The sequence below is a fragment of the Amphibalanus amphitrite genome, unplaced genomic scaffold, assembly GCF_019059575.1.
Source record: "Amphibalanus amphitrite isolate SeventyFive unplaced genomic scaffold, NRLGWU_Aamphi_draft 000010F_arrow, whole genome shotgun sequence".
Taxonomy (NCBI): domain Eukaryota; kingdom Metazoa; phylum Arthropoda; class Thecostraca; order Balanomorpha; family Balanidae; genus Amphibalanus; species Amphibalanus amphitrite.
Genome location: NW_024881506.1, coordinates 2,162,548 through 2,185,877, shown reverse-complemented (window position 1 = coordinate 2,185,877; position 23,330 = coordinate 2,162,548). Strand labels below are relative to the sequence as shown.

The 23,330-nt window shown below is 46.7% G+C and overlaps 2 protein-coding genes across 12 annotated transcripts in view; one reads left to right on the top strand and one right to left on the bottom strand.

Annotated features, from left to right (window-relative positions):
- Positions 1-292: 292 nt before the first annotated feature.
- LOC122381373 overlaps positions 293-23,330 on the top strand; it is a 74,588-nt gene continuing 51,550 nt past the window's right edge. Inside the window, exon 1 of one of the 2 annotated variants that reach the window (XM_043365462.1) lies at positions 293-356. The gene's annotated coding sequence lies outside the window, so the exon portion shown is untranslated. Of the gene's footprint in view, positions 357-6,394; positions 6,760-23,330 lie in introns of those variants that run through there. The other variant, XM_043365451.1, reaches the window with a different exon arrangement.
- The window catches only part of LOC122381327 (arginine-hydroxylase NDUFAF5, mitochondrial-like), a 48,252-nt gene continuing 35,995 nt past the window's right edge, over positions 11,074-23,330 (bottom strand). For 6 of the 10 annotated variants that reach the window (XM_043365404.1, XM_043365371.1, XM_043365386.1 and 3 more), the window contains 3 exons: positions 18,449-18,535; positions 16,561-16,705; positions 11,074-11,320 (listed from right to left, as the gene is read on the bottom strand). In XM_043365404.1, the coding sequence (XP_043221339.1) occupies positions 11,148-11,320; positions 16,561-16,705; positions 18,449-18,535 (405 nt within the window). In that variant the 3' untranslated portion in view covers positions 11,074-11,147. The remainder of the gene's footprint in view (positions 11,321-16,560; positions 16,706-18,448; positions 18,536-23,330) is intronic. The other 4 variants (XM_043365420.1, XM_043365428.1, XM_043365414.1 and 1 more) reach the window with 2 other exon arrangements.

Genomic DNA, 23,330 nt, shown 5'->3' with positions numbered 1-23,330 from the left:
TCAAAGGTCGTCCACTTTCTTTGCTGTTTTCTCAACTAAAACGGGATGAAGTGGAACGTTTTTTAAATGGTTGTATCAGACATTTTCTACATGTTATAACGGTTACAATACCTAAAAAGTTGTAGTCTTTGAGTTCTAGTGTAGCAGTGAACTAGTTGGGAATTACTATTTATGACAGTGGTTTAAGAAATTGAAGCAGAAATTTAGTTTTTTTTACATTTATTGCGCGCATGTTACAATCTTCTGCTTGCAAATTTGTGTATTTCAATTTGTTTGATATCAATGTTGGTCGCGGTTATTGTTTGATACTTTTCTGTCTTACATATCTGTTTTTTCTGATTATTACCAGCAAGCAGGTATATTGACTTACACAGCAAGTAGTTGATAAGAATTATCATATATTGATATGATCCGAGACAATTAGTAATATAATGGGAAAATCAATGGGAACTATGTTGAGTCACATTCTTTTGAATTGGCTACACATGTAGTTGGACAAAATGTCTTTTTCAAGCCTTACATCTCACATGACAACAATTCAAAACAATTCAAAACAAACCTTTACTTATACTTCAGTACATCAGTACATTTTAGAAGAAACGACCAACACATGTCGAAACAGAGAGAGGCAGCATCCTATGAGCAATCCTGCTACCATGCCTCTTATCCAATCTACTAGGTGAGCATCTACTAGGTGAGCACTTATAAAGTGCGGAATTTTGAAAGGCCACTTGGCCTCAAGGATCTGGTCCCATCGAGCTCCTTGCAGTTGCAATGCCTTGACTCGGTCGTTAAGATGAGTTGTGTATTTTGAATGTGCCCAGCAGGGGGTCATTCGCCTGTCCTGTAGCTCAGTTGGTAGAGCACCAGACTCCCAAGCCCAGGTTTGAGTCGCTCCGGCGCTTCATATTTGATAATCCTGACGGGGATGGCCTCTGCCGCCTCTGATTTGTTGATACCTGCTTGAGCTTAACATCCATGTTTTATTGCTGCAGTGACTACTTAATCAAGATGCCTTCTTGGTGTTCAGTCGCTACATGCCAGTCTTGGGTCGGTGGTCGAGTTAAGAAAAAAACAGAAGACATAGTGTTTTTTCGGTTTCCAAGCGATCCGAAAATCCTAGATGTGTGGGTGCACAGGTGTCAGAGGCAAGATGGCGTGAAGGTGAAAACTGGTGGCATTTGCTCCAAACACTTCATCGAGTCTGATTATGACCCATCCTTCCTGATGAAGCGAACCCTCATGCCTGATGTGTTTGCAAAGCCTAAGCTGAAACCTGATGCAGTCCCTTCCAGGAATCTGCCGTTATCTTCATCAAGGTAAGAGAGGCACCTATATACCTTACCACTGTTGCTATGTATATATTAACATTAGGGGAGAGTGGGGCACATTCGTGCAAAAAATGGATAAATCCATATATCTGTTCTTTGGTTAGTGCAACAACAAAATTGTTGATTGTGGTATGGAAAGGAACTATTGCAGATATTTTTACTCTTTAAAAGTTATCCTCTAAAATTATTGCTTCTTCTAGAAAAAATGACTTTTAATAACTCAACGTTTGCACGAAACTGCCCCACCTATGGGGCACATTCGTGCAAGGGGTGGGGCACTTCCGTGCACCCTGCAAAGTTCGAGAAATTACGGGGCATTACCAGAAATTTACCAAAGGAAATTGGCAGGGGGTCATTTCACTTGATTCCTTTCGACAAGAATGCATTGCACAACATATGTAGAAAGAATGGGCTGCCCAACAAGAAGGTGACCTAGCAAAGTTTGCGTGATTTACCTACTCGTCACGACGTCGCAAGCAGCCGAGACTGAGTCAGGCGAGCGTCATTAGAGAAACCTACTACAGATAAAGTCATAAATCGCAAAAACTAAAAAAAATGCACGAATGTGCCCCAGGCAGTGAGTACACGAACCTGCCCCACAACATTATTTGTCATATATTTCAAAATTTATTGTTGAAAAAATGACACTTTGTCAACAAGCAAGTTTGCAGCAGTTCCGTGAATAGAGTGAGCATCTTCGCCCCCAATTTTGAAAAGCTGAACCACATTTCCGAGCAAGGGCGGCGCCACCGTGGGGGCAGTGGGGGCAGACTGCCCCCACTGGCAGGAGGCCATGGGGGCAAGACTATGTTTCTGCCCCCACAAAATTTGGCTGATGTTGGAATGGGAACAGAAGACCGGCGCAACATTCATGATAGGCGGTTATAATAAATAGTACGGCTGTTTTTGACGGTCCCCGTATCAAGTGCATCAGCAGAACGTTCGTTCTCGGACCGTCTGTCGCATATCTCTTACTCCCACTCATTCTCCTACTCATTTTCATTCATCAGAAGACTGCCCTCGAGCTTGACCTCGAGGAGGTTGAGAGGCAGTTTGTCAAAATCGGCCAAAGAAGAGATCATCCTCTTTTGGGAACCCTTAGGCTGAGACTGAGCTCAGGGAGGTATGACAAAATGTGTTAGGTATGTATATCCGGGTTATCTGGAAATGTATGTGGATCGCTCTAATGGAGCTTATTCTAACTAGAAGGTATATCAATTGTGTGTGAGAGAATCGCACATATACGCTTTACGGTAAAAAGGAGAACTAGGTACCTACTGATTATTATTCTGAGGAATATACCATTTTACATTTCAACGAACAACATAACGTTTTCACAGGTTTGTGTCTCGCAATTAAGTTTTATAGTTTTATTTGCTCGCGACCTTATCCCGCCCGGGCCCGGGGGTAATCCCAACCACCGCAGCCCGGGGGTAGCCCCTCCCACCGTCTAATTCCGTAAATAAGGCAGCTACGGAAACAAAAATGGTACCAAACGAAAGGTATCTACTATCTACGAGAAGCTTCTAAAGTACCTAAACTTTTTGACGTCAGGTCAATTTTCAAGGTCAAAATTCAAGGTCAAAGGCAAAAATCGGCACTTTTGTAGTGGTCTCAAAGTACGTATTCCAGAGGACGGCAAGAGGACGGTATTCCAGAGTACATAAAACCGGCTAAAATGGATGTTAAACGAAAGAAGAGAGTCTGGGGATTCCGATGATGTGCATAACATTTAAATTCAAGGTCCCGGTCATGATCAAAATTGACCACAAACTTTGCACTTCTTCCTCTATCTTGTATACTAAATTCCGAGATGTTTTGAAATGTTTTGAAGCTTAGCGGGCCCCTATTTGTGCTTTAGCCTACGATACAAGGCTGCTTCAAGGTCAAAGTCACAAGAGAGTATCCTTGCTAGAGGCTATTTCACGTATTCAAGTCAGGCATAATAATTAAGACATGTTTTGCCATCCTGAGGCTCTAAATGAATGCTTAGAGCAAAATGGATGCCAGAATCCTGATCAGCGACTACGAAATCATCACATACGACCTTTCATGTGTCAAAGTCAACCAAAGGTCATTCGAGGTCACGTGAGGTCAACACAAAACTTGACCTCCCAAACAATATATATGTCATTCGACTCGTCTCGACGAAACGAATGCGAAGATACCGCTGCCGTAGCTCTAGGACCATTTTTGTTGATTTTTTTTGGGAAAAAAACTAAAGCCCCAGCTCGGGGGCATTGACCTGACCTCCTCAGGTCACCAAAAATACTGAAGTATTTTTTTTTCTAGATGAAATGCCACACAACCGTGCTCGTACTTTGTCTTTATCTCTAAAACTCTATTTTTGGCAGCTATTTGAAGTTCACGTCTGTGACGCCGAAGTTTGCCGTGCAAGAGTCTAGAAATATCGGCCCTGAGGCGTTATGAAGAAGACTAGGTCCATTTTTTTTTTTTGCTTCAAAAGATGTCAAATTAATGGGGGATCAGGTACAGCAGGTTTCATCTTTCTATCCGTAAGCGTTCATGACGTATTGCAAATATTCGCCAGGGGGAGGCGAACCCCCCCCCCCCCCTTCCGGGCCCGCGAGGGTTAATGGTTAAACTCAATACGTATGCATGAAACCTGAAACCATACAAATTTTGAATGACAACATCTAGGGACAAGGTGCTCATGAATTTTGCAGATCGGGGTATCAGACAACAGTCGGGTCACCTCAAGCTTGCCCCTACTGGCGAAAATTCGTGGCGCCGCCACTGTTTCCGAGTCAAGATTAGGAAAATGGATGATATGAGAAAAGTTTGGAAAGCTCACGAATATTACAAATTTGCGTTTTTTATCAAGCATGACAGCAGGTACAGTGTTGTCTTCTACGGTGAACGAAGGGCGGCAATGAGAGACATATTTCCATTATTTACCTTGAGCTCGTGCAGTCACTCGTGTTCCTGCTGAAAACGAATGTGTCCCATGCACGAATGTGCCCCACTCTCCCCTATATTGATGTTATATGTCTTATTTTTATAATAAAAATATGTTTGAACAGAACAATGATTTTTCATGAGAATTCTGTGGAACAAGTGATCCTTAGGGAAGTCATGATCTTCTGCATATCAGCATCACTGATTGGTGCTGAATGTTCAACCATCAACAAGATAGTTGTCATTCATGGTGACAGCAAAAACAATCTGTTTTTCATGGCTGAGCTCCTGTCTGTGGAATTGGATGATTCCTAACATTGACATCTCAAAGTGCTATAAAATGTGCGGTATACGGTTACGGTACCTATCTTACATAAGTGACAGCCACCTTTTTTTCCAAGTTTAACCTAAACTTAAAAACAGTGCTCTTTCAAGCTAGGTATGCTTACCTGTCTTTTGTAATCGCCCAAGCGGCTGCTGAGATATGAGCCTCTCAAAATCACTACTTTTGCAAAACAGCTTGAACACCCTTGACTTTTCACGTGGCACGTGCCCCGACGGTCACTGAGATGTGTCAAAAGTAGTCAATTACGGGGTAGAAGGGGTGGGGCTACCCAGCAAAAAAGACCGCAGGCCAATCGGTCCAGCGGTTGCTGAGATATAAGCCTCTCAAAAGCGTTACAGGCTGGGCCGGGCCGAGCCGGGCTGGGCTGGGCTGGGCTGGGCCGGGCCGGGCCGGGCCGGGCTGGGCCGCTCATACTGAGATTTTTCCGTTATATTGAAAAGACTTCGCTTCGCTCGCTGCGCTCGCTCGCTCGTAACGACAACGTCCATCAGATGCTTCAATTCAGTTTTAGGTTAGACTTCTGTACCGGAAAAGGCGGAGACGTCTGAACCGAGCCCCGAGGCCGATGGAGGCAGGAATGGGACCAACGAGTGGCAGCCAGATCTGGACCGAAAGCGGTAGTGGCTGCTCCCGATGCACCACCGCATACCGTATCACTGGCAGCCATAGGCGTTCCTGTCTCAGGCCACCGTTCACGTTTCAGTTTCGGCGCCCAGGTGCCCCGGCCGGACCATCAACAATCAGCATGCTCTGCCCGGTACAATTAGTGTGAGCAAAGCCTCGTATGGCTAATGCAACTTGGCCCTTGACAAGCTTGTCACCAAAGCAAGTAGTCTAAATCCACGTAAATTACGACATTCTAGCAACGATGCTGACCCACAACCAAGCGTTGGTCAATGTTTGCTCAGTCCATTGCCGTCTGAGTCGATGTCCGTTTCCACCCGATAACGCATTAATGTAAGCTCCTACATTATTGTTTGTGGCACCACATTAACATAAACCGGTTTACCAGGTTTATGGAAGCTAGAAAAACGTAATCTAATCGTTCAATATCGCTAAAGTCGTCGCAATTCCCAGAAACGCCCGCATATTGTACTGCGTGCGGGTGCCTGATCCGTGAGGGTGGACGACCTTTGACGTCATTTCGTCAGCTGAGCAAATGTAAACAAACCGCCTGACGAGTTACCTCCTAATATCAATATACGGCCGGCCTTGCCTACGGTTCTAGGCAGGCCCATGTCACTCCACTTTTGATGACATCATAAGGGGGCCTCAAGACAATAATGGCGTGGTGCGCCACAATCGCTTCCAAGCTTCTTGCCAACAGTTGCCATTTTTGAAAATATTAATTTGAAATAAAGTTACAAATAATAAAAAATATTGTAATAAAGTTATTGATCATATCAATACGTTATCTAAAAACATACTGAAAAATGATTTACTTATAGTAAAAATATAAGCTCGATGTGTTTTTACGTTGCTTTTCTGCTACTGCAGTGGATTTTTAAATCGCCTATATCTTCAAAACTGGCCATTTCTTAGCATATTGCTGCTCTTTTTTGTCGATAGAAAATTAATTGGGCTTTCGATTTACATCAACGGTTGAGCAATATGTGAAAAGTACCATCAATAATCTTCAAATGAAGTTTGTCATTTTTACGTTGTTAAGGAATGGAGTACCCCTTGCGAGCATCAGGGATGACGTCACTCAGGATCTGTCTCTGATTGGTCGGCGGGGGAGTGACTGTACCTTCTATATATGGCCTTGGTTCTAGGGGTGATAGGGGTGATCGATATACTCTGGTTCTGAGTTTGTAGGATTATCCATATCATAAGCGTTGTTATAAGTGTGTAAATAGTCATGCCAAGCAACTGTGCTGTGTCATGCTGTAATCTTCGTGGAGGCCAGTGCTTGGAGGATGGAACGAAGCCTTACTTTTTTCGCTTTCCTAAAGATCCATCAAGGCGAGCTACCTGGGTTCATAAGTGCTCGAGAGATGACAACTTTGACCCAGAGATGACGAGGATCTGTAGCAGACACTTTGCCGAATCAGATTTTGATCCCTCTTATCTGGTCAAGAGGAAGCTTCTGCCTGGGGACGCTATCACTCCCCAGCTGAAGAACACTGCCGTGCCATGGCTGAATCTCTCCTCTGGTGTCAAGTAAGTGGGCAACTATGTGGTTTAGGTCTTTTAATTTCAGGTTTGGTTGGTAGGTACCTAATGTAGGTAAGAACTGAAGCAGACATGTGCATGGATCTGAGTGATGGATCTATGATCTCAGTGGATCTTGAAGCAAAGACCAGATCTGGCATGAAAAATACATCTCAATCTTGGGGTATTTTACATCTACAAGTTCTGTGTGTTGTGTCTGTGATGTTGGGTGGGGTAGATAGGATAATCAATGAATTTGCATCCAATTAGGTTAGCTGATAGCTCCCTTTTCTATACAGATTGCAGACCAGGCGCACATAAAGTAACAGACATTTGTTTTGATTTTCAACATTTTATTGAACGGTGGCAACAGACATTTGTTTTGATTTTCAACATTTCATTGAATGGTCTGGTTTCTTGCATAATGTATAGAGCACCTATACTAGATGTAGACTTCAGTTCAGCTTCCTATAAGTTTGCTGCTAGGTTTTTGTTGCATGATATTGATATGCTTTCGCCTTTCATCAGCATTTATCCATGTTTTGTACCACTGGTTTGCTCATTGCTGAATGCTGGTTGATTGTTTTTTATTTGAAATGTGCTTTCTGGATATGTTCTATTTTGAGAGTTGTTTTCTAGGCACTAAATGGACATGTACATGTAGGTACAACATCTAACATATCATAACCTCTGTCAGATATAATACTAAATAGTTGCAACATCAAAACACCGCCACCAATGTCAAATGGTACCACTACCTACTAAACCTTTCTACTCAGGATACCAATCTCCCAGAATCCTGAAAATTTTACTTAAGATCCAAGATTCCCAAGATCCCTCAACAAATTAAAAAAAAAACAGAATCCAAGATCCCCAAGATCCCTCAACAAACTAAAAAACCAGGATCCAAGATCGCCAAGATCCCTCGACAAAATAAACAACCAGGATCCAAGATCTTTAGGATCTATTGACAAAATGATGACACAGTCCTGGATCTCCAGGATCCATCGACAAAAGCTGAAGTGCTGGATCCAAGATCCCACAAGGTTCCGGATCTTGGATCTTGCAGATCCTGGATCTTGGATCTTTTTTGGGATCTTGGCACAAGTCTGGACTCAAGGTCATGACCTGACCGGAAAAGGTTCTGTTGCATATCAGTCGATCCGCAACGTCAAGCCGAACACACCTGAGTCCTTTTCATCGCTCTAGCACGCCTCTTCAGAAGTTATTAGCGAAAAAACTGTTAGATTCTGTTTGTGACCTGAGATGACCTCGGGGGACATAACGAGGGGTCACAGTTGCCATTTTCCGGTTCAGTGTGTCAATTTTACAACATGTGCGGAAAAGATGCACTGAGATGCACGAACAGGTGTGCCAAAATCGGTGGCGCCTCCGCGCCGCCGTTTTTGAGATATCTGCAAAAAACCGCAGGGGGGAGGTGTGTGTTCAAACTTATTCAAACACCCGGCGCGGGTTAAAATAACCTTTGGGAGCATGTTGTTTTCCTTGTACCTTTTGAGACTGCCTTTCTGGATCTGTCTTTGGTGTCTGGACCGTTGGTCGGCGCGATTAGGCGGCGTTTGCCGATTCGAGACCAGCCTAACCCAAGGCCCTAAAACTGCGGCCCGGCCGATGGTTATTGTCGTTTTGCTTTTGTGCCGTGCGCGGAATTTGTGCTTTCGTATCGCGCAGCCTGTGATTTGTTGTTTTCCGCTTGTGGCCTGGCCCGAGGTCGCTGCTGGTGCGTGCAGGGGACAGCGGTAAGTTTGTGCGCGGCTGTGCCCGGGTAAGTAGACCGACAACGTGAGCATTGTCAATAGGAAAATAGCGGCAGCTGATTATGTGCTAACTTCGTCATCATATTGTCCATGTTAGCTTTGGGTATCTCAAAGCTTTCATTTGTGATTAGTGGGCGCTGTGATTTTCTTCAGCTGTCAAATGAACGCTACTGATCATCCGAAGGAAGTAGTCGCCGGTCGGCCTGTGTTGCAGGGCCTCGTCTAAGAGATTTTCACTGGGGGGGGGGGGGGGGGAGGCAGAGACTGAAGGAGCCAAACCTAGGGTACCCCCAAATCCTGTTTTCTCACCGGATTCATGCCACTTATTTTTCATCACAGCCCTGAAACCTGGTGAACTTTTTTAACTTTAGATAAATAAAAACAGCAAACTATCCGACCCATGCCTTGCATTAGTTTATAACCCCCTCACATTGCCCCACCGGACAGTAAGAAGCATACAAAGAATGAAACCTTAGTTTTGCACCCGCACCTTTTTTAAGTCGGTCATCTGTTTACGATTTCAGCCTCTCATGAATGCTTTACTGTTCGTCGGAGTTCAAATTTAACGACTTATTTCCGTTTATCTAAGAATCTTGCTCCCGTTATTGCTATAAGGGAGCCATCTCTTATTTGTATGCGCTTCTGCTCCTCTGTTCGTACAAGGTAGAGTTAAAACGTTGAAATCAAATATTTTCTGAGAATAATCGAGCGAAATGGACAATTGATGCCCTCGAATGACTTGAATATTGACCTTACATAGCAATTTATTACGAACGCATATTTTTTTTTGCGAACCACATCGGTTTCTAATGGCCCCGCCGGCTTATAAGCGTCAGGTCAGCCGAGCTCTGATGGCCAATGCCAGCTTCTGGACCTGCACGTTGGCCTCTGGTAGCCCACACTAGTCTTTCCCGTCCTCAGAGACAGACCACCAGGCTGAGCTCACGATCACCCACAGTGGCGGATCCAGGGGGGGGGGCAAAATGGGCATTTGCCCCTCCCAAACGGCATAATTTTAACATTACGCCTATGGACGAGGCATGGAAAGAATCGATAAATTGTTATGGTTTGCCCCCCCAAAAAAAAACTGAGCTGGATCCGCCACTGATCACCCAGAATGAGAGCCTGCTTCATTACGATTAGGAGCTACTCTTGCCGCACACCGGTGACCGTCCAGCTGCCGAAGTTCGACGTCGCGTAGTGAAGACGACGATAGGTTTAGGTAGAAGCAACAGATTGACGCCCCGAGGACTGAAACAACTGGAGAATACGTGAAAGAGAATATGCGGGACACGGAGTTAGCTCGCCTGAAAACCCGATATGTAACGTATTGCTGAGCGAAAAAAAAACAATGGTATCAGCCTATCAGGTAAACAAAATGAACACGTGAAAACAGTCAGAGGTAATCGGGTATTATATCATTGTGCTCACATTGCATCCATGTTTCGTTTACGCATTTATTTTTATGTGCAGTGTGCACTGACGCCTTGCAGTAAAAATTCATTTGCCTTTTCGCTTTTGCCGCCCCCCCCCAGGAGTGACATTTTTTCCCTGACTGGGGGGGGGGGAGGCAGGTCGGTGACTGCAGGGGTTTGCCCCCCCCCCCAGTTAACATGTTAGACGAGGCCTTGCAGTGTGTTGGGCTGACAACTCAGAATTACCTAGCCTTCTATGCACCGTGGTGTCTGGGATGCCGGGAAAGGGCTAATGGGTGGAAAGGCCCGTCGTTATCTGTCGAGTATTGCCGTGCCGACCCCTCTGAACCTTGGTGCCGCGCTGCCGGACGCCGGCCATTTGGCCCTCCTGTCGTCTGCTGGTGCCGTGCGGCCGGGGGTGAAGTCCTAGTAGTGCGCCACTCGCACTCGCACTCGGGACCGGGTTGTCGGAGGCGTCTCGTGTTCCGTGGATCTTCCGGGACCGTCGGCCGTCTGGCTCCGCCCTTCTGCTGTCCTTGCGTCGGGCAGCTCCCAAACGCATGGCGACGGGAGGGTTTACCTGGTATGTGCGTGTGCATGCGTGCGTGTGACTGGAAAGCAGAATGCCTCTAACGTATTACCGTATCCATACTGGGTGGATCCTGAATACGCTCGTCGATCGGCCGTCTCCTTGAGCTAGCTATAAATACCGCATGGGTCAAAGAGGGTAGGTAAGGAAGCTTTTCCTGATTGAGGTTGGCCAGCGGTCTCGTCGTACTCTCTGGCGATACAGATCGACCGTTCATTTCAAAACACTACTTGTCTCGATAAATCTAACTGGAACCTGTTTCATTTTGTCCGGGTATGAAAAATGGGGAAAAATTGGGCAAATGCAACCGAAATCAATAAAAATTGCAGTTTTCGAGAATAGAAGGGAAACAGAACATCATTTATTAGAAAAAGTTTCGTTTAAACCGCACGCCAATGCATAAGGGATCGAAATCCGTTTTGTTTATTTGGACACTTTTATGGGTCATACATCGTCCGAAGCCGTCTCCCTAAACCCGGCTATGTCTGTCCTTCTCCATGATTTGTCATTGATAAACCCTATTGACTGACTGAAAAAGAACTCTGTTCGATTGTCAGCATCTATTGTCACAAAAGCACAACATAACAACTAGCGCGTCATTGTGGTCTGCCAGTGTCAGCTGGCGCCGCCGATGACGGAGCCCAGGTCCTTGAGGGACACGGTGCCCGATCCGCGCTCCAGGGGCCGCGGCTGGCTGGCACCCGGCTTCCACGCGATAAAGTGCAGCACCTCGAACGTCGCCGGCACCGACACTTCACCGCTCTGCTCGTCGACGGAGCCGTACATTTCTGCAGCAGAAACGCGTCACACTAGATCAGCATAGGGAGTGTGCAGCTCCGTGGATATTGTTTGACATTGTGAACACACTGAAGAGATGACAAACACGGAACGTCAAACCGTATTACGTGATAGTTGTATATTATAACCAGTAAAGCGCCTTTTGGGGCGACCAACGGAGCGAGCGAGAGGATGCGCCTTGCACGTGCGAAATTGCGAGGGGGTACCTCCAACTAACTTGTGTACTGCACCCTACTAACCGGTCCCTAGCGATGTGCCAAATTTGAGCGCAATCGGCCTAGCCGTTCTCGAGATCTAGAAGCGGCACCCTGCACGTGCAAAATGGGTCCCAACTGACTTTTGCACGACACCCTACTAATCGGTCCTTAACCAATAACCATGTACCAAATTTCAGCGCAATCGGTTCAGCCGTTCTCGAGATCTGGAATCGATCCCTGTACGTGCGCGCGCGCAGCAGCACCCTAACTGTGGCACATGATAATGCATTGCCTAGTGGGTGCTTACCTACATGCAAACTTCCAGAGCAATCCGCTTGGTAGTTACCGAGATATTGCAATTGTTACAAAACTGGCACCTCTTCGTTTTGCACGTGGCACGTGTATACGGGGTCACCCACATGCATCGGGAATAGTCCAATACTCGGTAGAAGGAATGAAGCTACCCTATAAAGATTACCGCATGTAAAGGTCAACTAGTTGCTGAGATGTGAGCCTCGGAAAAGCTTCCGCTCATTCTCAGAAATTTCCGTGAATCTACGAAAGACTACGCTCGGTTCGCTCGAGTAGTAAAGGAATCTTGGGTTCGCTCACCCCGTAACCAGAGGTGAGCGTAGCGGGCGCTTGGCCCGCTGTTTTCGTCAGTGTTCGCCAGTCGCCACCACCACATCGAAAGCGAGCCGTGGGGACCCACCGTGGCACATGGAACGATGTGCAATATTGCGCTCATCATACCGGGATTTTGAGAGGATCTTCTGGCGACCGTCGGCGTGGCGGCCCACTCAAATATTCTCAAATATTAATAGGCGCATCTCACAGCCGGCAACAAGGCGCAATCATACAACTAAACGTCACGATGGATGAAGTTCAGCCACACGGAGGCGTGAAATGACCCTTATCGACTCGCAGACCCGGCGCTAGGCCCGTCTGACCGGTCACGGAAGAAACGTTCGAGTCTCGTTAAGGATCATTTCACGCTTTTGTGTGGCTCACTTTGATCCATCGTGACACTGAGTTGTATGATTGCGCCTTGTTGCCGGCTCTGAGAGACGCATATTTGAGAATATCTTTTCGCTACATATTGTTCTATTGGCATTCAGCTTTCACTGGAAAACGAAAAAAAATATGCCTATGATTTCAAGATTGTCCTGGACTGGACAGCTTGTTGAATAAAAAATTATTACGTTTTTACAAAAACGCAATTTTTTCTAGAAGGCCATCGAACGATTTCGATAAAAATTACATTTTTGGAATCAGCTCACCGTCAGCTTTCGGATGGTATATTTCGTTTTTTTTGTGGATAAAATGACCATAGGTGGGCATCGTTCCCCAAAATTGTAACTTCGTTACTCGTTCCTCCGTTCCCTCAAAACGTGACTTCCGTTACTCGTTCCTCCGTTCCTCTGCATATGATGTAACGGAAGTTCTTTTAGTCCGTTACTCCGTTACAGCAAAATAAAAAAAAAAAAACGTTAGAATATTGGGTATTTCACACATTTTTGAGACCATTCTGACACAAACTAAACCTACCGAGAAAGCGGAATGCCCACCAAATCTACCAAGACAGTGGGCACTGATTGGACACTAAACCTTGGAACGTCTGGTGGTACTGATGCGCATCACTTGTCCCCGGCCAGATGCGGAACGGGTGGGGGCACCGGCGCATCCTTTGATTTTGGCATTTTAACATAAGCCAGCTATTTGCGTTGCATGGAAAGAATGGGACCAGAAGTCGGCAGTACCCCCCCCCCCCCTTAACATAGGTGGGCATCGTTCCCCAAAATTGTAACTTCGTTACTCGTTCCTCCGTTCCCTCAAAACGTGACTTCCGTTACTCGTTCCTCCGTTCCTCTGCATATGATGTAACGGAAGTTCTTTTAGTCCGTTACTCCGTTACAGCAAAATAAAAAAAAAACGTTAAAATATTGGGTATTTCACACATTTTTGAGACCATTCTGACACGAACTAAACCTACCGAGAAAGCGGAATGCCCACCAAATCTACCAAGACAGTGGGCACTGATTGGACACTAAACCTTGGAACGTCTGGTGGTACTGATGCGCATCACTTGTCCCCGGCCAGATGCGGAACGGGGGGGGGGGGGCACCGGCGCATCCTTTGATTTTGGCATTTTAACATAAGCCCTATGTGCGTTGCATGGAAAGAATGGGACCAAAAGTCGGCAGTACCCCCCCCCCCTTAAAATCCACTATTCCGCTGCTGCATTAATGTCTGTGGGTTAGCTGAAAGATCAACCCGCTCGGACAACGAAAAGTAACGGAGGAACGAAGGAACGGACTAAACTGTTAACTTGTAACGGAGGAACGAACAACCAATGTAACGGAAGTTACTTGATCCGTTACCCTTTTTAAAATGTAACAAGTCCATTCCTCCGTTCCTAAAAATTGTAACGGCGTTCCGGAACGGAGGAACGGATCGTGCCCACCTATGAAAATGACTTTCCGACGAACCGTGCACGGCCGCGATCTGACTGCCAGTAGTCCAATGGGATGCGAGTTGGTGCGTTTCAGATTATTTTGACGATAACGGTGAGCTGTGATACGCCGATACCCAGCTTGCACGTGCAGGGCGCCGCTTCCGGATCTCGAGAACGGCTAGGCCGATTGCGCTCAAATTTGGCACAAATTGTCCTAGACAGTGGCGGCGCCACGAATTTTCGCCAGTAGGGGCAAGCTTGAGGTGACCCGACTGTTGTCTGATACCCCGATCTGCAAAATTCATGAGCACCTTGTCCCTAGATGTTGTCATTCAAAATTTGTATGGTTTCAGGTTTCATGCATACGTATTGAGTTTAACCATTAACCCTCGCGGGCCCGGAAGGGGGGGGGGGGTTCGCCTCCCCCTGGCGAATATTTGCAATACGTCATGAACGCTTACGGATAGAAAGATGAAACCTGCTGTACCTGATCCCCCATTAATTTGACATCTTTTGAAGCAAAAAAAAAATGGACCTAGTCTTCTTCATAACGCCTCAGGGCCGATATTTCTAGACTCTTGCACGGCAAACTTCGGCGTCACAGACGTGAACTTCAAATAGCTGCCAAAAATAGAGTTTTAGAGATAAAGACAAAGTACGAGCACGGTTGTGTGGCATTTCATCTAGAAAAAAAAAATACTTCAGTATTTTTGGTGACCTGAGGAGGTCAGGTCAATGCCCCCGAGCTGGGGCTTTAGTTTTTTTTCCCAAAAAAATCAACAAAAATGGTCCTAGAGCTACGGCAGCGGTATCTTCGCATTCGTTTCGTCGAGACGAGTCGAATGACATATATATTGTTTGGGAGGTCAAGTTTTGTGTTGACCTCACGTGACCTCGAATGACCTTTGGTTGACTTTGACACATGAAAGGTCGTATGTGATGATTTCGTAGTCGCTGATCAGGATTCTGGCATCCATTTTGCTCTAAGCATTCATTTAGAGCCTCAGGATGGCAAAACATGTCTTAATTATTATGCCTGACTTGAATACGTGAAATAGCCTCTAGCAAGGATACTCTCTTGTGACTTTGACCTTGAAGCAGCCTTGTATCGTAGGCTAAAGCACAAATAGGGGCCCGCTAAGCTTCAAAACATTTCAAAACATCTCGGAATTTAGTATACAAGATAGAGGAAGAAGTGCAAAGTTTGTGGTCAATTTTGATCATGACCGGGACCTTGAATTTAAATGTTATGCACATCATCGGAATCCCCAGACTCTCTTCTTTCGTTTAACATCCATTTTAGCCGGTTTTATGTACTCTGGAATACCGTCCTCTTGCCGTCCTCTGGAATACGTACTTTGAGACCACTACAAAAGTGCCGATTTTTGCCTTTGACCTTGAATTTTGACCTTGAAAATTGACCTGACGTCAAAAAGTTTAGGTACTTTAGAAGCTTCTCGTAGATAGTAGATACCTTTCGTTTGGTACCATTTTTGTTTCCGTAGCTGCCTTATTTACGGAATTAGACGGTGGGAGGGGCTACCCCCGGGCTGCGGTGGTTGGGATTACCCCCGGGCCCGGGCGGGATAAGGTCGCGAGCAAATAAAACTATAAAACTTAATTGCGAGACACAAACCTGTGAAAACGTTATGTTGTTCGTTGAAATGTAAAATGGTATATTCCTCAGAATAATAATCAGTAGGTACCTAGTTCTCCTTTTTACCGTAAAGCGTATATGTGCGATTCTCTCACACACAATTGATATACCTTCTAGTTAGAATAAGCTCCATTAGAGCGATCCACATACATTTCCAGATAACCCGGATATACATACCTAACACATTTTGTCATACCTCCCTGAGCTCAGTCTCAGCCTAAGGGTTCCCAAAAGAGGATGATCTCTTCTTTGGCCGATTTTGACAAACTGCCTCTCAACCTCCTCGAGGTCAAGCTCGAGGGCAGTCTTCTGATGAATGAAAATGAGTAGGAGAATGAGTGGGAGTAAGAGATATGCGACAGACGGTCCGAGAACGAACGTTCTGCTGATGCACTTGATACGGGGACCGTCAAAAACAGCCGTACTATTTATTATAACCGCCTATCATGAATGTTGCGCCGGTCTTCTGTTCCCATTCCAACATCAGCCAAATTTTGTGGGGGCAGAAACATAGTCTTGCCCCCATGGCCTCCTGCCAGTGGGGGCAGTCTGCCCCCACTGCCCCCACGGTGGCGCCGCCCTTGGTCCTAGATCGGTTAGTATGGTGCCGTGCACAAGTCAGTTGGATGTACATACTTCACTCTAAATTCTGCACTTTCAAAGCTCACCCACTTGCTCGATTGTTTGTCAACCGGAAAGGCGTTTTACTGGTTTTAAACTCCATCCATCCATCAAATCCAATCATCCTCCATCTATCAAATTTAAGGCATTTTGCCCTGATCTTAAATCAAACAAAAGATGCCCGCCCACCAGCTGAATACGGCCCCTGGTAAAATGGATGTGAAGTAATAGGCGGAGCATGCTGTTCCATTGTTTCTCTGAGAGACGATAAGTCGGCAGGGACGGGCTGACGTGACCTACCCTGGTAGATGGCCGCCGCCGCCAGCATGGTGTCCCGGTTGAGCCGCAGAGTGCGGTTGACGGCGGCGTTGTTCTCTGCCATTCCCTGGAGGTCCCACATCAGCTCGAACATGGACGGGTAGCCGACCGTGATGGCGTCCACGTCCTTTGCACGATCACAGGGCAGGTCAGAACGACGGTCACGGGACTACTCATCCGAATCTTGGTTACCCCGGCCAGATCCAGTGGGAGAGGGTATTTTTCATCCTGTCAAACTATGTGCATAAATAACTATGAAAATAAAGCAGTACCAAACGAAAGGCCTAAAAACCTAAAGAACACATTTTTGCCCTCGGTTCAATATTTACAAGATCAGAGATCACGGCAGAACATGGAAATAACTTCTTGTGGCAACCTTAACCCGCGCCCCGTAGGGCTATCGGCGGACCCTACCACCTAGCCTGTGGAGTGGGCCGTTTCGGTCCTCCCCCCCAAATCTCGGAAATTTACCGGCCGATTTTCAAAATTCAAACGGCATTCGATAGCTCCACCGAGGAACTACCTTGTGACCCAATTTCATTGAGCTTGGTCAAACCGATGACGTCACAAGTCAGGTCAAAGGTCACATTTTCACCGTTTACAGGCATTTCAAGAGAATGACGTGTTGTGAAATCAAGTACATTTGTAGGTTATTGAAAATCATCGATTGATAATTGTTCGTCAAACACATATTTTGCTATCTGAGGTCACTGATACCAGGTCAGGTCACAGAGCTCAGGTCACTGAGGGCCACAAACATTTAAAGTGTCGTGTGATACATGTTTTATGGTCCATTTTACATAACAAATGGGATTACGTGGGTCAAGCAACCTCTGGGATCTGTTTCGGTTATGTTCTGGTGAAGGTAAGGTAAAGGTTAGGCGCATATTAGGCCAAATTTCATAGTTGATTTTTTTTTTTGCATAAAATGGGTATCGATTCGATGCAGCTGGTCACGGGGAGTGCGATGGTGATCTTTGTTTTGCGCTAGGTTGTCTAGAAAACGAGCGTGTTGCCCGTCACGAGAGGAAGCCAATGATACCCAATTTTAAGGTCCTAGGTCATCGGTTGACCTTCCTGGTCAGGTCAATGACCCAAAAATCGGGAATATCGGGACCTGTTAGAAAGTCAAAGGATAAGCAAGTCGTTAAGTGTGGCTGCTGAGGGGTTTTCCGGGGTGCTGATCACGAATATCGTGTTAGTTTTGATCACAGATGATGTCGTTAAGCGTTTAGACCAGGTCGGATCAGGTCAGGTCAGGTCAACCGGTAGGGGTCGTAGTATTCGGGTACCTACGTAGTATGGGTATTCGTAGTACCTGTGATCCGCCTCTGACAGCTTCGTAACATGTTGCGAAGGCACCAAAACTACTTCGTAAATGTTCAAATGGTTGCTAAATTCGAATTCAGCTCCAAAAACTAGCCTAGAAAGTAGAAACATGTAAAACTCGAAAAAGTGAACCGAGGTCACCAAAGGTCAATAACCTGACCTGACCTTCAGGTGACCTTAACACCAACCCTAATGCATGGGAGCAACATCAAATCACATGTTTGAACGTTTGAAACCACGAAAAGCTTGCGGCCAACGCGCGGCTAATGCGAGCCGACATACGCCAAATCGCGATTCCGGCCAAACATGGTCTCGGAAAAGAGGTGACAGGTCAAAGGTCATTTGGGTCAGGGTCATGAAATTTTCAGGGTAGGTGTAAAATTGATCAATGCGAGGGTACTGAAAGTGTCTTCGTGATCGGCCACTTTTTACGCGAGTTATTCGCGAAAAACCTTAGGGGGGTTGCATCAACCCCCCCCCCCCCTGTGCCGGTGAGGGTTAAGCCAGCCACGTGAAACGTCTCCTGTTCACAGGTACTTACAATGGTTAGCATTGTGAAGCCGGCCCTGGTAAGGAGTCCGACGACGTCCTGCGGCTTCACGAACGGCGACACGTGCACGCCGATACCCTGCGGTCAGCAGCAACCAGCATAGGTCAGACTAGTCGAAACCCTGCCGTCGGCAGCGACCAGCATAGCTCAGAACGGAATGGAGACGGCCAGCGGTTCGATGACCTACGACCTGGCCTTGATCTGGCAATTGACTTGTGCAAGGCAAACTAATAACCGTCTCTAGCGGCATGCCAAATTTCAGCGCAATCGGCCCAGCCATGTTCAGCCGTCTCTTAGGTCCGATGGGTCCGAACTGACTTTGGTACGACACTCTACTAACCGGTCCCTAACCATGAACCAAATTTCAGCACAATTGGTTCAGCCGTTCTCGAGATCTGGAATCGACCCCTTCACGTGCGCACGTGCAGCAGCACCCCAACTGTGACACATGGATATACATTGCCTAGTGGGTGCCTACTGCCTACCTACATGCCAACTGTCAGGGCAATCGGCCTAGTAATTACCTATTTATTGCAATTGTTACAAATCTGACACCTCTTGTTTTGCACGTGGCACGTGCGTAAGGGGTCATCCACATGTATCGAAAATAGTCCAATACTTGGTGGAAGGAATGAAGCTACCCTACAAAAATTACCGTAAGTAAATCGGTCAAGTGGTTGCCGAGATTTAAGCCTCACAAAAGCGTGAACACGGCCGGCCGGCTGGACGCTCATACTCAGAAATATCCGTTAATCTACTTCGCTCGTTCCGCAATCAACGGAACTTTCTAAGAATGAGCGGCCGGCCGTGCGAACGTTTTTGCGAGTCTTATATACCAGTATAAAGGCTGAAACAGACTCTTTCCGCGTTCAAGAAATAGCATGCGAGAGCCTATTAACCCGCGAGTTGCTGGGGGGGGGGGGGCGTTAAACGCCCCCACTTTTTTCGCCGGGCCATAGCACAAAAACGGCGCGCCGCAGGCGCGCCAAATTTTGGGTACCTGTAGGGAATTGATTGAAGTTTATTGTGACAAAGTTTCAAAAAAATCGGTCGGAAAATTTTTGAGATATCGAGGTTTTAGTGACGTCATGATTTCTGAGTTTTCGGCCAAAAACGGCATATGTTCAAAAAATCATATAAAATCACAGAATAGACATATAGACATGCCTTGAACGCCATTAGACTGCCAATACCATGAAGAATCAAATGGCTATCTTCGATTATTGATTATCGTTCCGCATTTTCCAAAATCTTGAACTGAATCTTGGCAATTTCTCGTGACTACTTCACGATCATGATACATGAATTTCTTAAATTGAACTTTTTTAGCCAAACACGTACACATATGATAAAATGAATGTCACCATCGTGTTCCACGCCCCAAATTACCCATAAAACATGTGTCACAGGCTGCGAATATCAGTTTTTTTTCGGGGATATGTGCCTGCCCGGTTGACCTGACCTTGACCCTGACCTATGCTTGACTGACCCCTGCATGGAGCTGACACTCTTGTAGGCCTTATATGATGGATTGTGCACCGTTTTGACAGAGTTTATGACGAGAGGCGCCCATTGCGAAGTCCTTAAGTCCATGCTACTGAAAGCCCGATTTCAGGTGTTTGACCTGACCTTGACCTGACCTGTGACCTCAAAATTCAACTTTAAAGTACTCATCTAAACCGTCTTGTCGCGTTCTTTCGTTTGCCGCCTCGTGCGTTTCGCTGCGCCTATTGGTTCTCGAGTTATTGGCTGGGGGCGTTTAACGCCCCCCCCCCCAGCAAACGGTGGGTGGCGAAATACCCCAGCAACTGCCGGGTTAAAATACATTGTAATTCGTCTCGCATCAATCGCTTGCGGGAGGTGCGTGCGATTGATGCGAGCGTGCTTCCATGTATTTGTATAGGCTCTCGCATGCGATTTCCTGACTGCGGAAAGAGTCTGTTTCAGGCTTAACCCTATTAGTGGCAGGGGGGGGGGGGGTTGTTTTCATCCACCCCTCAGGTTTTTCGGAAATATCTCCGAAACCGCTGAAGCTACGATGCTGAAATTTTCTGACTTCCTAAAACTAAATTGGGCACATTCCCTGAAAATTTCAAGTTCATAACTTTACCAGGGGCGGCTCCAGAGCACTGGGAATTGGGGGGTCCTATTCGTGAAGCGAGTCATTTGGACGAAGATCACGATGCTGATGTATTATAACTGTATGCACCAGTTTTACGAACAGTGAATGAAAGGTATCATGTGATAACATATACAAAGTTATTGTGCATCCTCTTTTGACACGTTTTTGCTATAATAGGCGGATCCAGGCGTCCAAAAAGGGGGGTTATGTTTTACCTCCCAACATAGGTGCCCTGACACCGCCTATGCATGACCAATACAATTGTAGTCGTTCTCTCATAAGAAAATTGTAACATAACAAGACCATTACCACCCTTTTTAGAAACAGTACCAACAAAAACCTTATTTACTATACTTTTTGTGTACCTACCCCCAATCTCAATGATCTGTATCCGCCTATGATTTTTGAAAATGCATATTTTTAGGATCCATGTGAATTCCTGGTTCATTCTCTATCGATCGGCAAAAGTTGCGTTAGGATATTTTCAGAAACCTGGCCGTGATAAACAGTCTAAAATGTATCTGCAATTTTCCCGTTTTTACCCCCCTCTACCCCCTATTGACATTTTTTTAATTTTTATTTTTTAGAAATGTAGATCACGTTGAGCGAAATCGAATGCCGTTTGCATTTTGAAAATCGGCCCGTTAGATCTCGAGATATCAAGGGGGGGGGGGTCGTAAACAGCCCCCCCTGCCACTAATAGGGGTAGCCAGGAGCCTGCCACTAATAGGGTTAACGCCTTTTGGGGCGACTAACGGAGCAACCGAGAGGGTGAGCCTTGCACGTGCGAAATTTCGAGGGGGTACCTCCAGCTGACTTGTGCTCGGCACACTACTAACCGGTCTCTAGCGATGTGCCAAATTTGAGCACAATCGGCCCAGCCGTTCTCGAGATCTGGAAGCGGCACCCTGCACGTGCGGACGTGTAAAATGGGTCCCAACTGACTTGCACGGCACCCTACTAACCGGTCCCTAACCACGTACCAAATTTGAGCGCCATCGGTCCAGCCGTTCTCGAGATCTGGAATCGACCCCTGCACGTGCGCACGTGCAGCAGCACCCCAACTCTGGCACATGGATATGCATTGCCTAGTGGGTGCCTATCTACATGCCAACTTTCAGCGCAATCAGCCAAGTAGTTACCGAGATATTGCAACAATTACTAAAGTGACACCTCTTCGTTTTGCACGTGGCACGTGCATAAGGGGTCTCCCACATGCATCGGGAATAGTCCAATACTTGGTAGAAGGAATGAAGCTACCCTACAAAAATTACTGCGTGTAAATCGGTCAAGAGGTTGCTGGGATATAAGCGTCACAAAAGCGTGACCACGGCCGGCCGCTCATACTCAGAAATTTCCGTTAATCTAAGGAAAGACTCCGCTCGCTTCGCTCGCTCCGTAATCAGCAAGTACTTGACCGATTTGCGTATGACAAGTATAACGCCTTTTGGGGCGATTAACGGAGCGAGCGAGAGGGTGGGCCTTGCACGTGGGAAATTGCGAGGGGGTTCCTCCAACTGACTTGTGCACGGCGCCCTACTAACCGGTCTCTAGCGATGTGCCAAATTTGAGCACAATCGGCTCAGCCGTTCTCGAGATCTGGAAGCGGCACCCTGCACGTGCGCACGTGCAAAATGGGTCCCAACTGACTTGTGCACGGCACCCTACTAACTGCTCCGTAACCGTGTACCAAATTTGAGCGCAATCAGTCCAGCCGTTCTCGAGATCTGGAATCGACCCCTCCACGTGCGCACCTGCAGCAGCACCCCAACTCTGGCACATGGATATGCATTGCCTAGTGGGTGCCTACCTACATGCCAACTTTCAGCGCAATCGGCCCAGTAGTTACCGAGATGTTGCAACTATTACAAAAGTGACACCTATTCGTTTTGCACGTGGCGCGTGCATAAGGGGTCACCCACATGCATCGGGAATAGTCCAATACTTGGTAGAAGGAATGAAGCTACCCTACAAAAATTATCGCATGTAAATCGGTCAAGTGGTTGCTGAGATATAAGCGTCGGAGAATCGTGACGACGGCCGGCCGGCTGGCCGCTCATACTCAGAAATTTCCGTTATTCTACGTAAGACCAGGGTTGTATACGACTCAATCAATAGCAATCAATTCAATCACGACAAATTTGGGAAACCAATCAAATCAATCAAGTCAGAGCAGTTTTCGGGAATTGATTCAATCGACTCAAACGCGACAATGAAAGGAATCAATCAACTCAATCAAACGACTCAAACCAAGATATACATTAGGTTTATTGCCCCACCAACTTGGAAAAGTGTCCACCCAGTAAACATGCCGACGTCGGGCCGAGGCTCGGCCCGACGTCGGCCCAACGTCGGTTCAACCTCGGCCCGACATCGGCCGGACGTCGGATATGCCCGCATGTTCCGACGTCCAGCCGAAGTTCAGCCGACGTCGTGCCGACGTCGGGCCGAGATCGTTTGCCGAGGTTGACGAGATCGTTTGTCGTTGGACCGACGGGGCCGACGTCGGCATGTTTATTGGGACAACGCGCAAAAAATATCAACCGGCGGCGGAATTCGAGCCCCCCAGTCGCCGACGTCGGCATATTTACTGGGACAACACGCCAAAAGCATCAGCCGGCGATGGGATTCGAACCCCGTGTCATTCGAACGCGTGGTTAGTGCGCTAACCACTACACCACGCAGCCAGCTAACGAACTTGGTTTGTTTTGTTGGGTTATGCCCTTTCGGTCTGACAAGACCATTTCAGAG